Source organism: Haliotis rufescens, unplaced genomic scaffold (genome assembly GCF_023055435.1).
Source record: "Haliotis rufescens isolate VD_foot unplaced genomic scaffold, xgHalRufe1.0.p SCAF_2, whole genome shotgun sequence".
Taxonomy (NCBI): Eukaryota; Metazoa; Mollusca; class Gastropoda; order Lepetellida; family Haliotidae; genus Haliotis; species Haliotis rufescens.
This window is the reverse complement of record NW_025963890.1, coordinates 42051277-42068663: the sequence shown is the minus strand read 5'-3', so window position 1 is coordinate 42068663 and position 17387 is coordinate 42051277. Positions and strand designations below refer to the sequence as shown.

Here is a 17387-nt window from a genome sequence, read left to right as displayed (position 1 = left end):
CATAAAAAAATGGACCCATTTTTGGAATCGAACCAGAGTTTTCGGTATGACGAGTGAATTCTGCACCTGCTAGCATACCCGATCTTCCCTCATTTATCCGAGGCGAAGGAGTTACACTGACTAAAAGTCTAGTTTCCACCCTTGCCAAACTAGGTTGGAATTTCTGGGCTCGATCGTAGCGCAACCAGTGACTATTACGAGTTATGTCCCTTCTATGTCCCTCCAATTGACCAATAAGATTCCACCTCTCATAACACTTGCATTTGCTTCAAACAAAACGGCGGCGCCTAATGAAGACAATCTGATCGATAATCAAGATCTATATTGTAATAAAACGGGTTTTACTTTGCGAAGTGCATCAAAACACATGAGCACCTTAATTAAAAACATGAAAAGATTTGGAAAATATCTGTTGTGGCCAATTTGTCGGTACAGATGCTTTGCAGATCTTGCAATTGACCGAAATCTGGACGGCAGTTTGCGAACCGGATGTCGATTTCGTTACGCGATTTGTCTGTGCGATACTCGTCTGTCCAGCCAGAATACAACTCCATAATTCCAGCCTAGTTTGGCAAGGGTGAGAACTGGACTTTTATGGTCAGTTAACTCCCTTGACACGGGAAGATGATCTTTCCAACACTGCAATTGTATAGCCTATTCTAGCACGAGTATAGAATACAGAAATGATTGGATACAGGTAGTGCTTAAAGTGCTAGTGCTTGAAGTGCTGGTGCTTGGATCAATCTAAAGAATTACCTGTACAAGAAAGCAAACTTCAGGAAGGGTGATGTGTCTTACATGGAGTACATGCAAACCAGACGGCGAAACAATGAATTGACATTCACAAAAAACATTGCAATCCACTGTTGTGTATAATGAAGGTTAGTATTGTACAAAAATGTCTTCAGTGCTTCCTGTTATTCTTATGCTTCTATTTGCATATTACGTATTGTATAGCGTCAAAGTCAGTGGTTACATTCAGTCTACGAGGCACGATCCATAATTCGGCACGTGATGTCAGCACGTGCTCCTGGATGCCTGGACCCCGTGCGATAGCCATATGCTGGCCCCACTTCTTATCGCTCTCTGGCTTGGACAAAAGACCCTCCTGTAATATATCAATATGAATTCAATATACATCATAATACGATAAACAGTGAACACATCAACATACAGCATCATACGACATACATTGAGTTTAATGTCACTCACCAATGAGTCGGTAATATCATTGTTCACGGTTGTCAGAAGTTTTAGACAAACGCCTTACATATACTCTCCACGCTAATTACACTGTTGTCTTACCTGTGGTCCGAGTGCACGGCGCGGTTGTCAGAAGTTTTAGACAAAGGCCTTACATATACTCTCAAGGCTAACTACACTGTTGTCTTACCTGTGGTGCGAGTGCACGGCGACGGTTGTCAGACGTTGTAGACACACGCCTTACATATACTCCCCATACTGTCTACACTCCTGTCTTACCTGTGTTCCGACTGCACGGCGACTGTTGTCAGACGTTGTAGACGCACGCCTTACATATACTCTCCAGGCTAATTACACTGTTGTCTTACCTGTGGTGCGAGTGCACGGCGGCGGTTGTCAGACGTTGTAGATGCACGCCTTACATATACTCTCCACGCTAATAACACTGTTGTCTTACCTGTGGTGCGAGTGCATGGCGGCGGTTGTCAAAAGTTTTAGACAAAGGCCTTACATATACTCTCCACGCTAATTACACTGCCATCTTACCTGTGGTGCGACTGCACGGCGGCGGTTGTCAAAAGTTTTAGACAAAGGCCTTACATATACTCTCCACGCTAATTACACTGTTGTCTTACCTGTGGTGCGAGTGCATGGCGGCGGTTGTCAAAAGTTTTAGACAAAGGCCTTACATATACTCTCCACGCTAATTACACTGCCATCTTACCTGTGGTGCGACTGCACGGCGGCGGTTGTCGGAAGTTTTTGACAAAGGCCTTACATATACTCTCAAGGCTAACTACACTGTTGTCTTACCTGTGGTGCGAGTGCACAGCGACGGTTGTCAGACGTTGTAGACACACGCCTTACATATACTCCCCATACTGTCTACACTGTTGTCTTACCTGTGGTGCGAGTGCACGGCGACGGTTGTCAGTCGTTGTAGACACACGCCTTACATAAACTCTCCAGGCTAACTACACTGCCGTCTTACCTGTGGTGCGAGCGCACGGCGACGGTTGTCAGACGTTGTAGATGCACGCCGTTGCCGGTGCCCCAGAAGCCGAGGTAGTCGAAGTAGCTGTAGACCCTTTGGAAGGTAACGTAGACGTCCTCGATGTCGCCAATGTCTGATGACGTCACAAACACTCTCTGCACCACCTCCCCAGGGGTGAACGCACCACTACAACAGTTAAAGGTAGACCTGAACGGCAGGACCCCTTGATTAATAACGTTAATCTTAAGTGCAAGATAACATTGTATTTACCGGGTTCGATTCCCTACATGGGTACAATGTCTGAAGCCCATTTTTAGTCTGGACCAGACAATCCAGTGATTGACATCATGAGCGTCAATCCACGCAATTGGGATACGATGACATGCATCAACCCAATCAGCGAGCCTGACCACCCGATCCCGTTAGTCGCCTCTTACGACAAGCACAGTAGCCTCTGACGTCAGGCATGGGATGCTGAAGACCAATTGTTCCCGGGATTTTTCACTGGTCTGAAGTGAATTTTGAATGTAACCCCTCTCGCCCATTTCGGGTGTCCCTCGCCGTGATATGACTGGAATATTGCTATAAACGGCTTAAAATCATACTCACTCGATAAGGAGAGCAATAGCCGTGAGAGGTAAGGCATATTCCCTGCCTGTACAGGGTCGGTGGGTAGCCCAGTGGTTAAAGCGTTTGCTCGTCACGCCGAAGACCCGGGTTCGATTCCCCATATTGGTACAATGTGTCATGCCCGTTTACCGGTGCCCCCGCCATAATATTGCCGGAATATTGCTAAAAGTGGGTTAAATCATACTCGCTCGCTCACTCACTCACTCACTCACTCAGGAATACATTTCACGTTGAGGTATTGGCATACCTGTTCTCACCTGTGTAACTCTATTGGGTGTGTCTGACCCCGGGAGCCAAACAGTCGCACCTCCATGCTACCATGCATGACGGTCATGGTGTCTGCCAGCGTCATCGCCACGAAGTAGTGGTAACCTGGACAGGAATAAATGTTACGCGATGTACATTCACAGGGTTTTACCTTTACATATTAGGAAATATGAGGGTCCTGGAAAGACATGAAATGGTGTAGTGTACTGTACTGCAAGATTTGATCATTGTTTTAATTAAAAGACTTTTATATTTCTTGTTAGGAATTTGGTAAAGTGAATATTATTGTGTAAAAGACTTTCATATTTCTTGTTAAGAATTTGGTAAAGTGAATATTATTGTGTAAAAGACTTTTATATTTCTTGTTAAGAATTTGGTAAAGTGAATATTATTGTGTAAAAGACTTTTATATTTCTTGTTAAGAATTTGGTAAAGTGAATATTATTGGGTAAAAGACTTTTATATTTCTTGTTAAGAATTTGGTAAAGTGAATATTATTGTGTAAAAGACTTTTATATTTCTTGTTAAGAATTTGGTAAAGTGAATATTATTGGGTAAAAGACTTTTATATTTCTTGTTCAGAATTTGGTAAAGTGAATATTATTGTGTAAAAGACTTTTATATCTCTTGTTAAGAATTTGGTAAAGTGAATATTATTGTGTAAAAGACTTTTATATTTCTTGTTAAGAATTTGGTAAAGTGAATATTATTGTGTAAAAGACTTTTATATTTCTTGTTAAGAATTTGGTAAAGTGAATATTATTGTGTAAAAGACTTTTATATTTCTTGTTAAGAATTTGGTAAAGTGAATATTATTGTGTAAAAGACTTTTATATCTCTTGTTAAGAATTTGGTAAAGTGAATATTATTGTGTAAAAGACTTTTATATTTCTTGTTAAGAATTTGGTAAAGTGAATATTATTGTGCGTATTATTGTGTTTTTCTCTGCGTCCATTCTATACTTTTGTAAACTCCTGTATTTATAGCCTTGACCATCTTCCCGAGGCAAGCGTGTCCACTAGCCTATATCAAAGCCTAGTTTCTACCCTTGCAACAGAAAGGCCACTTTTCTTGGCTCGACCCTGGCACCACCTCGCGTAGATCACGAGTTGTGCCCCTTGTAATGAAAACATGATATCCAATCAGATCGCTGTTCTTATCTCGTATAGCTCCACAAAGATGGCGACTACCGAAAGGCGACGACCTTGTCGAGCAGATGACGAAAACATTCGCGATTTCATCCCTGACACAAGAACATAGGCAATTGTTGGAGGGTTTAAAAGATGAAAAGAAATATTCGTGTCAACAAAGACAGGCAGTGGTAAAACACTTTCATACGAAGGTGTACCAGTCGTGGATGTTGATTTTGTGAAACGTTCTCTGATTGGACTATCAATATGTGTGATAGTCCAGTCATATTTAGCACAGGAAAGTGGGCTTGATGTGGCAAGGGTGGAAACAAGACTTTGATGAAAAAGCTAGTGGACGCTCGGGAAGACGAACCTTGACACGAAATCCACACCACAGGAACCTGAGGTATTCGAGTAGTGTGTTTGATAGTGGAAATAGACATAACATTTCATCTTTTTATTGAGAAATTCTGATATATTTTAAATATACCACGGACTTGTATAACAAAAAGAAGTTAAATATAAGCCGTGTCCTTATGCCATAACGTGACAGATTAGCTATTGTAATAGTTAGAAAGTATCGGGTTTCATGACATGACGGGTTAACAATGACAATATGAAAGAATCGGGTGTCATGACATGACGAGTTAACGATAACAATATGTAAGAATCGGGTGTCATGACATGACAGATTGGGTGGGTAAGGTGAAATGGGTATTAACGTCGCGTTCCAGATTACTAGTAGTTCACTTATATAGCGACGTGCATGCACGTGTGCGTGTGCGTGTGTGTGTGTGTGCGTGTGCGCGCGCGCGTGTGTATGTGTGTGCGTGTGTGTGTGTGTGTGTGTGTGTGTGTGTGTGTGTGTGTGTGTGTCGCTGCTTATACTAGTCTTGCTAATGCCGCTTTTATAGTGATAGCCCCCTGAGATACCATGCCGCGGTTTAACATGAATACCCCACACAGTATACTGACTCCGAGCCGACCAGTCCTTGTTTAAGCCCCTCAATGCCGAGCGACAGACAGAGTAACAACAAGTACGACCTTTTAACGTCTTTTTGGTATGACGCGGCCGGGGATCGAACCCCGGACCCAGCGCTCTACCACACGATCACGGAGGTGTTCCACATAACAGATTAACTATCGTTATGTGAAAGGATTGGGTGTTCTTTTACTTTGAGAAGTATATCGAGAGTAGTATTTGACAGTAATAAACACATGAAATTTCCCCTTCGAAAACAAATAATAATTCTCATTCACTGCATACCACAATATGGCCGTGTGGGCCTGGTTACCAGATAGAATCGAAGATATTTCCCATTCAAAACAAAATATAATTCTCATTCACTGCATACCACAATATCGCCGTCTAGGCATGATGTCCTTGTAGAATTGAAGATAATTCCCATTCAAAAAAAATATACAATGTAATTCTCATTTACTGCATACCACAATATGGCCGTGTGGGCCTAGTTTCCAGATAGAATTGAAGATATTTCCCATTAAAAAAAATTAATAATTCTCATTTACTGCATACCACAATATGGCCTTGAAGGCCTAGCGTCCAAGTAGAATTGAAGATAATTCCCATTCAAAAAAAATATACAATGTAATTCTCATTTACTGCATACAGCAATATGGCCGTGTGGTCCTGGTGTCCAGGTAGAATTGAAGATATTTCCCATTCAAAAAAACATAATCATTCTCATTCACTGCATACCACAATATGGCCGTCTAGGCCTGGTGTCCAGATAGTATTGAAGATATTTCCCATTCAAAAAAAACATAATAATTCTCATTCACTGCATACCACAATATGGCCGCCTAGACCTGGTGTCCAGATAGAATTGAAGATATTTCCCATTCAAAAAAATATAATAATTCTCATTCACCGCATAACACAATATGGCCGTGAAGGCCTGGTGTCCAGGTAGAATTGAAGATATTTCCCATTCAAAAAAACATAATAATTCTCATTTACTGCATACCACAGTATGGCCGCCAAGGCCTGATGTCCTTGGAGAATTTAAGATAATTCCCATTAAAAAAAATAAAATAATTCTCATTCACCGCATACCACAATATGGCCGTGAAGGCCTGGTGTCCAGGTAGAATTGAAGATATTTCCCATTCAAAAAAACATAATAATTCTCATTTACTGCATACCACAGTATGGCCGCCTAGGCCTGATGTCCTTGGAGAATTGAAGATAATTCCCATTAAAAAAAACATAATAATTCTCATTCACTGCATACCACAATATGGCCGAGTGGGCCTGGTGTCCAGGTAGAACGACCCCCTGGCTTGGGTCTGGACGGAGGGGTAACCCATGACGGGGCAGGGGCTGTTGCCGCAGTGGAAGCAGTTGCCGCTGTTGAAGTCGGTGATGTTGGAGCAGGGGAAGGCGGTGAAGGGGCAGGGGGAGTTGACAGACTCCACAAACAGCTCGCTGGCTCTGTTGTGGTTGCAGCCAATGTTCAGCTCAGCCTCTGCATGCAGTAGCATATACAAAAGTAATAAAAACAAATAAATAAATAATAAATGAGCTTGTTCTTGTACTAAAGTACCTACTTATAAAAACGGGACTGACGAAAAAGGTGTACGAATAAGAAAAAAATCACTCATAGAATTTAAGTTCAGCAATTATCCGAACGAAGCATGTGGCAAGTGAACAGATATTTTTTTCAAATAACCTCTGAAGGCAATAATGTACCCTCTCTTCTGTAAAAAAAGCTTCCGTATACGTGTAAAACATATGCAGCTACAGTGAATAAGCATTTGAGCATAAATTCTGCCTTAATCCATTCACGCATCACAGATGAAACTGATTTTTCTATCTATATCTATAGAGCAGGCTAAAAAATCGATAATCGGAATTATCATCGATGGAAAGAAATGTTAACGATAAACGATATGAAAAAATGTGTCGTCGATAATATCTTACATGAACAATTGTGATGAAATAAAGTTCAAATTTACCAAAGAGACTTGTTATAATCAATCATGTCAATTGCCAGAAACAAAGCAACTGTTTTTGTTATAACTTAAATGTCTATAGAGTAACCCATGCATAAATCACCACTCACCAGTAGCATGACGTGTGTTGATTTCTTTCTGACTTTTTTGCATATTTGCTCAATGTTACTTCTCCAATATCTATCGATAATTGATCGATATTTAGTTAACGATTATCGATCTCTATGATCTGTATCGATAGCCAGCCCTATAATAATATCTATGATATTGCGGACGACGCCACAAAGAAGAATTGACTCACAAGTTGTTTGATCGGGGTTTCAACATTCGAGGCTTCTACAAAGATTTCAAAAAGTTTGATTGTGGAGGACATTCCAAATTGACGCTCCACTGACAAAGATTATATCCGATGCAATTCCCTATTTCCACTTGTAACATGTGCCCCCGTGTTTTGTTCACGTGAACAATTAACTAGCTTTGCATGTGTTTGTGACGAGTGCCACCGGTGAGACAGGATACGCTCACCTTTTTGCGAACACCTGGTATCATCACTATTTGATAGTGGTTCAGAAACACATACTTATGATGCAGTCGGAATCGTACCAAGGACAGAATTGAGATTTCTTATGATTATGGAAATGATTTTGTCTCTTTTATGTATTATTACGTAATGCTACTTACCGAAATATGACGGCATAACGTAGGTCTTCAGCAACCAATGCTTGTCGTAAAAAGCGATTATGCGTGTCGTAAGAGGCGACTAACGGGATCGGGTGGTCAGTCTTGCTGATTTGGTTGATGCATGTCATCGTATCCCAGTTACGTCGAACGATGCTCATGATGTCAATCACTTGATTGTCTGGTCCCGCCTCGAGTATTTACAGACCGCCGTCATGTAGCTGGAATATTGCTGAGTGCGGCGTTAAACAACAAACAAACAAACAAAATGTGGTTATACAGACAACTAATTGATATGTCCGACAATGTCCGTGTGTCCATCTGAACTTGAGCATCCTTCTCACCTTCGACGCCGGAACTGTAAGCAGACGACATGAAGCTTGACCAGCTGTCTTCTGGACATCCGGGTTGCTGGACGCCGCCATTAGGATAGAAGTCCACATGACCCACAGGCGTGATCATTCCAAACCCTGGTCACACAGGCGGGAGTGTTTCAACTGAGTTATCGATGTATCGATATTATACACCTCAATAATACAACTTATTTTTGTCATTACGAAGTGAGGCAAGACTTTTCTAGAACCATTCGTCACCACTCGTCCCTTTCCGTAACCTGCAAGAAGACTCGTCCCACTATCGATGAATGTTATGTGCGAAAATACGATAAACCAATCAGAATGCGCGTATGATTTCAAGTTCTTCGTCCAAGAATCCCTCAGAAATAAATTTTGATTTTACATGGGTCTTGCATCTAAAAATATATCAAAGACACAGTTAAATGTGTTCAATCATACTGTATAATTCCGCATGTCCCGATGTGCTTTAAATTGCATCTGAAATATATATAATATATGGGGAAATAAATGTGAACCATTACGCAACGAGTTGACAGTTGTTTTAGGTATGCCCGTTTGGTAAAGACGGAACCCGGTCGCAAAATTGGCCATGATAGGGGCACGAGTCGCTATTCGGCTTGTCCCGGAATAACACGAGTTAGACACGAATTCGGCATTCGTGACCAACTCGTGTTATTCCGGGACAAGAAGGTTACGGAAAGGGACGAGTGTTGAGGAATGACGAATTCGGCTTGTCCCGGAATAACACGAGTTGGACACGAATTCGGCATTCGTGACCAACTCGTGTTATTCCGGGACAAGAAGGCTACGAAAAGGGACGATTGTTGACGAATGACGAATTCGGCTTGACCCGGAATAACACGAGTTGGTCACGAATGTTCTAGAACTTGGATTACGAGTCCGAGGACGCCAAAACTTTGATGTGAAAAAACAATGATCAGTAAAAAGTTGGAAAAGAAGCAGTGTTTAAAATACCCGCCTGTCGACTGCCCGAGACGGTCTATTTTTACTTACAGACGGTCAGTTTGAAAAGTTGGGCTATAATTGTATTCACTAAATTACCGAAGCATTCTAGTTTAATTCAATGCAAGAGGTAAATTCACTGTAAACGTTAAACACATTATCAACGAATAAAAAATCAATGATTTAAAGTTACTAAGTTGACAATCCACCACTTATTGTTATTTTCTGAGAACTGACATTAAGTAGTACTACAGTAGACTACGTTTACAAAGAACACGCTTATGACGAACTGACTGATATAACGAACTTATTTTTAGTCCCAGACATTTGTTGAATATATGCTGTATATATGCCTTTAACGAACTACGGTTATTGCGAACTAAAATAAGTGTTCCCTTTGAGTTCGTTATAACCGTAGTCTACTGTACTCTTATGTTTACCCTTTTGTTACTTTTGGTCGTTTGTCTCGAATATTCGGGACTGGCAACATTTTATCCAGTCTGGTAACTTTGCAAAGTTGACAGGCAGATTGGAGGATTTTATACACTGCTAAAAGTACGAAACAGAAAAATCGGTAGAAGACGTTTCTCTGACCTCCCAATGTCTCGAACGGAGACCCGTCTGTATGAATGACGTCGACAAAGTCAGCGTCAGTCGGGTCGAGACGGACCATAGGCGACAGACCCTGAAAGTTGGGCTCAGCTGGATCCAAACCTGGAAAATAACAACTCATGTTATGCAGAAGAGAAGGTGAGGTGAGGTGAAATGGGGTTTAACGTCGCGTCCAAGATTATTGCACTTATATAGCGACGTGCATGCACGTGTGTGTGTTTGGCTGCTTGTACTAGTCCGGACTGATGCCGATTTATAGCGCTAGCTCACTGAGATACCATGCCGCAGTTTAACATGAATACCCCACTCAGACACAGTATACTGACTTCGAGCCGACCAGTCCTTGTTCTAGCCCCTTATTGCCGAGCGCCAGACAGGGTAACAACAAGTACCGTCTTTTGGTATGACGCGGCCAGGGATCGAACTCAGGACCTTCCGCTCTCCAGGCGGACGCCCTACCTCTAGACCACGGAGGCGGTCTGCAGAAGAGAAACTAGGTGGTGGTAGTTGCCTTGTTTTGTGGGAAGACCCGCGTTTAAAAATCTAAACATGACTATAACTATTCTAGTACTTACTTACTTACAAAAATACGAAATGTTGACTTGAACCTAATTGTCTAACTATTTAAGCTCTATGCACTTCATACAATGTAGGTTCTTGAAGCAGTGTCAAACATTACAAGTTTCTGCAGTCCACAGTCAAACACCGTTGTGTCGAGCTTTGATGTGATGAACTTACGGTAAAAGCTTGGTCCCTACGTACACTTTCTTTAGTTAACATTTTCGGTTGTGTCGAAACTCGGATAACTCGAAGTATTTACGTAGGTCCCTTCAACTTCGATACAAGGGTGTGTGACTGTATATCGTATTATTATTAGCGTAAATATATTCAGCTATTTGAAATGATGTACTCGTATACAAGCACAGGTATGGAAACAGATCCGCTTCCGTCCTCGCAATTTATCTTTCCAAGTGAGTGAGCGAGTGAGTAAGTTGGGTTTAACGCCGCCGTGACATATGAAACAGTGGGTGAGTGAGTGAAATGGGTTAAAAGCCGCTTTTAACATTATTCCAGTTATATCACGGCGTGTCAGCTTGATGTGGTAGGAAAGCCCGAAGTGATGCAGGTCTCAGACGTTTACCACTTCGGTGAAACCCAAGAGCACGGGTATGGTGCTGACAAACCTAGAAACATAATCGGGGCGAACCGGGATTCGAACCCACAATCATAGGATTCTGGCGTGCCCAAGGGACGCAACTCTGCACAGCGAATCGCGGCGCCTTTGACGACTGGGCCACCCGTGCCCCCTTATCTTTCCAAAGTTACCTACACTTGCAAAATGCCCAAGCGGCACTCTTGTTAGACATTTACGTTCGGTATCTAAGACCATTATTTTGATAATGATAAAAATCATCCCAGTTTAAGATATTTAAGATATTAGTAGGACAACAGGGCAACCGCCTTGCCACCCACATTCATTTCACGCCATTTCACCTGTAATTCTGCCGGTTCCTGGGAGTCTGTGACCAGCATAACCAGAGATGTGAGCTCCAAGACTATGGCCAATCAAATGATACTGACTACTTTGGCTTCCGGTCTCGTGATTGAGGAACAGAATCAGATTGGCTACTTCTGCCCCCACCAGCCTCGTGTTGGCTGCGGCCTGGATGTATGGGAAACCTGCGCCACGGCCCCAGTCCACGGTGATGATGTTCATTGGTTCCTGAAACCGAGGCCGGAGTTGGAGATTCGGTTTTCGCGCGTAATGCGACAAGCTCCTCACAGCGATAGCCCGTTCGCGAGGCTCTCTATACTATCGCTGCCACCAGTCAATTCTCCCCATTGAGATAGGTCACAACCATGCTTGGAGTTGAACTCGCAACCAAATGACCATTATGTTTACAAACAAGTGATGACTATCGTGACTCTTAGTCTTATCCCAGCTTAATCATTTTCTTTGTTTGTCAATTTGAATTTGTATTTCATTCTAACTTAATGTAATTGGTATTGTAAGAATGTAACGAGGAAGTGAAGTGATTTTCTGTTAGTCTGCAATCTCGAACGTATCTGATTATACAAACAAAAAAGTAAATTCATCTAGAAAACATGGTCAATCGTAAACCTTTTCAACATGAACTATGATGGCATTCCCCAAGACTTAAACAAAAATATAAACGTTACTAGGGTTTAGAGGTCAAATTTCAAGATTCTTGTAATGGCGGCGCCCACGCTGGTGGCAGCGACGTTACCGAGAGCCTGACGATGGTGTCACGCGCTGGGAAGGAGCTTGGTATTGCGATAAGAGGCTTTTGTCGACAAGAATATTGATGATTGATGTAATATTGTTGGTTTGGGGGGAATGGACGATGATGATAGTGACGTTGGCGAGTTCGTATAGACTCGATTGTCCATTGTTTTTGTGTGTTTGTTTGTTTGTTGTTTAACGCCGCACTCAACAATATTCCAGCTACATGACGGCGGTCTGTAAATAATTGAGTCTGGACCAAACAACCCAGTGATTGACATTATGAGCATCGATCAACGCAAGTCAGTGAGCCTGACCACCCGATCCCGTTAGTCACCTCTTACGACAAACATAGTCACCTTTTACGGCAAGCATGGGTTGCTGAAGACCTCTATTCTACCCTGGATCTTGTTATGAGATATGATTATATCCAAAGTCGATGATTTGATAAACAACTGCAACACACTAAGACCTATTCTACCCCGGATCACGTGTCGTTTGTCCAGTGTATCTTATCTCCATCATATTATGCTAAATACCTATAGCTTCGAATGAGCTTGAACAAAAGCGCATGACCCTGAAAATAACTGTCCAATCAATTTGCTCACATAGGGGAGAGAAATTATGTGCTCAGCTACGAAGCTGTGGTGGTGATAGAGTGTCCGGGGTGTCATTATAGAATGGATATATTATACCCTGGTTAGTCGAAGATGGGCTGCAATATTTATTTACGTTGTTATTTATTTTGTTATTTATGCCTTTGTTGTCTGAACTTAAACATAAACAAACAGGCAAAAAAAGCATTCACTTGAATACTGGATTTGACCAAATAATTACAAACGTTATCAAAACGATACTAGGCTAACAGTATCCGAAACACTACAAATGTAAACTCCAAAACACAACTATTATATATATATACATCAAATATATCACCATTTGGTAACCATTTCCTGTTGAGTTGTTTTTTGATATTGTTAGTCAACATCAAACATAGGTGAATACTTTCTTCTGCTGTTTATTTGAATTGAATCCAAATGTGCATAGCTGCGATAGAAATTGACTTCCGAAAAAAAATCATTCATATACAGAATGGGCATAAACTGCCTCGTCAACGCCAACTTCCCGCACTCGCAGGTAAGGTAACGCTTAATGGAAGTCATCGAACGTCTTTCAAAAACGGCTCGAGTGCATGATTGTGTTACGAAAACGAAGGGCACTTTACATACAAAGTTTGCTGAAATATTGCTTTTGCGAAACAGGTTTAATCAAGATGTGCTTGTGACGTGTGCAGAAAGTTACTTCTATTGTGTGGCAGTTAGACCACTTTGAGTCTTCCAGTCCTTTGATAAGACTCGATGACTATCTTTAAGATAACTACAAGGTGGTAAGGATCGGAGGTACTTGGTATGGTTAGATGTACCTTTCTAAGAAACTCCATGGTAAGATTCATCACCCAGTCGAGCGTGCTTCTTGCAAGAAAGCCATGGAGGATGATCTTGACCGGAAGTCTGTGGTCGAAGGTGGACTCTATGAGGCTCCGTCTGTTTCCCGTCTCCAGCACATCGGGAACTGTCGGGCGTTGCCGGGTGAACAGTCGGAACACCGTGCCGATGAACTGAGGGTCTTGTGGGACCTCGCCGGTGTTGTTGAAGGGGTAGCTACTGCTGAAGCACCCCACCCCCGGGTAGCAAACGCCATGTGAGTCGTGTTCCCTGTGGTGGTGATGGTGGCGGTAGTGTTCGCGGACGCCGTTGTGCCGTGTTGACACTGACGCTGAAAATAGTAACGTTGAAATCCTCAGTTCAAGGTCACAGGAACATGATTTGAGAAAAATTATCTTTGTTCGGTCAAACATGATCGACATTGCGTGAACATTAAGTGTGAGTGAGTGAGTGAGTATGGTTTTACGCCGCCCTTGGCAATATTCCAGCAATATCAACTCGGGGGACACCGGAAAATGGGCTCCACACATTGTACCCATGTAGGGAATCGAACCAGGGTCTTCAGCTGGACGAGCCAAAGCTTTAACCACTGGCTACCCCGTCGCCAAAAAACATAAAGAAGTCTAGAAAATACGTTGATTCGCTATTACATTAAGTCTCATCGTTCCTTACACGTGAATGTAGGACTTGGCCTCCGGGCACATAAACTAACAATGAGGGTACATCAACCCATGTCCCTAACGCCATGAAAATCAGTGTTGTTGGCCATTGATAGTCATGGTACTCACAAACTATCGACATCAACCGGCAGAGGTTTGAGGGGAGGTGAAATGAAATGGGGTTTATTGCACTTAAATAGCAACGTGCATGCACGTGTTGTGTGTGTGTGTGTCTGTCTGTCTCTGTCTCTGTCTCTCCTCTCTCTCCTCTCTCTCTCTCTCTCTCTCTCTCTGCGTGTGTGTGTATGTGTGTGCCATGCCGCACTTTAACATGAATACACCTCTCAGACCCGTTATACTGACCCAGAGCCTACCAGTCCTGGTTTTATCCCCTAAATGCCGAGCGTCAGGCAGGGAAACAACAAGTACCATCTTCTAACGTCTTTATCTATGACGTCGCCAGGAATCGAACCACTGCCTTCCTCTCTCCAGACAGACACTCTATCAACTACACCACGGAGGCGGTCCCGGGTTTAGATGCTAAACAGCACCACGTTATGGAACAAACCCGGATATGAACTTATGATCTCACTGTGACCTTGACATTGTGAGTGTAAGCCTAGGAGTTAGACAAGGTGAACATTTAGCCCCATTACTATTGTCATGGTATATAAAGTTTGGAACATAAATGTCATAGTGTAAATGTTGATTACAATCGTGCTGATGATACAATCTTATGATAACAATTAATAATGTTTCTGTATGATGTTGGGGTACAGCTGTATTTAGTGAATGCCCCGTCGGTTTACAGAAAGCCCTTGACTATATGGAATTTTGATGTTAACATTTCAAAAACAAAAACTGTTATATTTGTCAGTGGCCCTGCTAAACGAAGTAACTCCAGTTCATGTTTGGTGGAAAACACCTCGAGATAGTAGATAGCTGTGTTTAATTGGGCATAACATGCTATAGTATCGCCTATCTTGTTACATGTTTCAGAAATATGGGGATACGAAAATATACAAATTATTGTGCGTGTTCATTTCAAATTTCTAAAATTTCCAACTGGATTAAGAACATCAACTCCAAATGTAATGGTTTATGGGGAATCAGGCAGGGAACCTCTACACATGACTACATGTATCTCAAAACGTGTAAGGGTGCACGGGTGGCCCAGTCGTCTAAGGCGCCGCGATTCGCTGTGCAGAGTTGCGTCCCTTGGGCACGCCTGAAACCTATGATTGTGGGTTCGAATCCCGGTTCGCCCCGATTATGTTTCAAGGTTTGTCAGCACCATACCCGTTCTCTTGGGTTTCACAAAAGTGGTAAACGTCTGAGACCTGCATCACTTCGGGCTTTCCTCCCACATTAAGCTGACACGCCGCGATATAACTGGAATATTGTTAAAAGCGGCGTTAAACCCAACTCACTCACTCACTCAAAACGTGTAATTGAATTCTCGCATAACATCGCAACACCTACATGTGAGAAGAAACTTTCACAAATGATGTATCACTTTGTTAAAACGGAATCATGATGTAAGTAATCCCTGGCAAGTATGGATCAAAACTATGCCAAATAACTGTGGACTTACACACATATTGTAAAAACCTACAACCCTGTAATACCACGTGGCTGGTTGCTAAGGTTTGGTACTACAGGATCAATTCGTACAAGAATGGAGATTCAACATGGCGTTGAGCAGTAAAGGTTACACTTATCAGTATCTGACAGAAAAGCCAAAATTTGAAAGATACCTTTTTTGGACAAAAAAATATTTATAGCCCAATCTTAAATTTCATAACATGCAACATAATTTACCATTTGAAAGCGAACGTTTGAATAATGTAAAGAAATAAGATCTTGTGCCTGAACTGTGCAACTCTCCTTCAGTTGCAGACACATTTCATAATTTGATGCCAGGCTCTGTTAAACATAGACTTGTATACTTACCAACTGCTTACCAAAATAAATGGTCTAATTTGTATACATTTAACAGGTCATTGTCCAGTCAAAACGCGAGAGATCTAAAGAACCTATCGAGATCTATCGATGAAATATTTACAGCAGTATAAAAACACAAGGCCGAAAAGATATAATATATAAATGCATGACATACTGTCATTTTGTCACATATTAACACTTTATGTGTCATGCTTATTCTTTTGTACCATCGTCGCCCGTTTAGGAAGAAACTATTGTTTCTGTTTCTGTTTCCCAGGTGCACATTAAACATGTTTGTGTTTTGTTGTGTTGTGTTGTGTTGTGTTGTGCTGTGTTCGGTGGGTGCCCACGCTGCCAATCCCTGTTAAGGTATGGGGGTCAGTGAGCCGCGATAATCCCTTAAACAATGGGGATTAAGGTATAAACTATGTCATACTTTATCACAGGTATATATACCACTGTTTAAAACATGGTTTAAACACATTTTTCTGGAACCTTGTCAAATTATTACTAACATTTAGGGCTCATTTATATTTAAATAATAACAATTTCATACATTCTAAATAAATATGCAATTTATTTAATAGATTTAGCAAATATGAAAATAGGTATGATGAATTTACCAGTTAGTGGTTCAATATTCTTTAAATACTAAGTATACGTCATAGTGCCAGGAATATGTTTTCAAGGGAAATACAAGTTTCCAACAAGACATTCCAAGGTGTTTAGACGCAGAATCAGTGTTAACAGTATAACGCCGTCATCCAGCACGAACTAGTGGTGGTGGAATGCAGGCTGTTTAACAGATCAACCTTGTATTCGTCCTAGCTCTACATATAAAAACACGTATCACATAATCACAATTTAAAAACCACCTACCGACTTCCGCTAAGAGTAGCAATATTCCAGCCAGGGCGGGTGCTAATGTCTGCGCCATGACCGATCCGAATGTTTGGTCCGGAATAAATGCTTTACCACACACAACCTTAGCTTTAACTGCCCCTGGGTCAGTCGAGGTTAACCCCTTCACGGCTGGGCATGTTTATCACACGGAAACGATCTTCTTTATAGTTTAAAATACAATAAAAAAATAAGGTATTTGGTCTGACGTTGGTTCTTTGGTCTTCTCAACGAATGGTCTACAGAGGTTTTCTGTTTTGTTTAATCTTCAAATATTCTGCATGGAAGACTCTTAAGCCGCAAGGTGGTTAATTGTAACGGAAGAAGTAACTTGGGGTTTATGCTTCAATTCTTGACCCGTCTTAATTAGCTCACGATGGAGAAT

The 17387-nt window shown here is 41.7% G+C and overlaps 1 protein-coding gene across 1 annotated transcript; it reads right to left on the bottom strand.

Moving 5' to 3' along the window:
- Positions 1–290: 290 nt before the first annotated feature.
- On the bottom strand, positions 291–17113 carry LOC124149418 (inactive pancreatic lipase-related protein 1-like). The gene is made up of 9 exons (XM_046520995.2): positions 16982–17113; positions 13478–13830; positions 11304–11532; positions 9792–9911; positions 8223–8348; positions 6480–6713; positions 3085–3199; positions 2195–2383; positions 291–1108 (listed from the first exon to the last, which is right to left on the bottom strand). The coding sequence occupies exons 1-9, from the start codon at positions 17037–17039 to the stop codon at positions 1018–1020; spliced, it is 1515 nt and encodes a 504-aa protein (XP_046376951.1). The 5' UTR covers positions 17040–17113; the 3' UTR covers positions 291–1017.
- Positions 17114–17387: the final 274 nt, after the last annotated feature.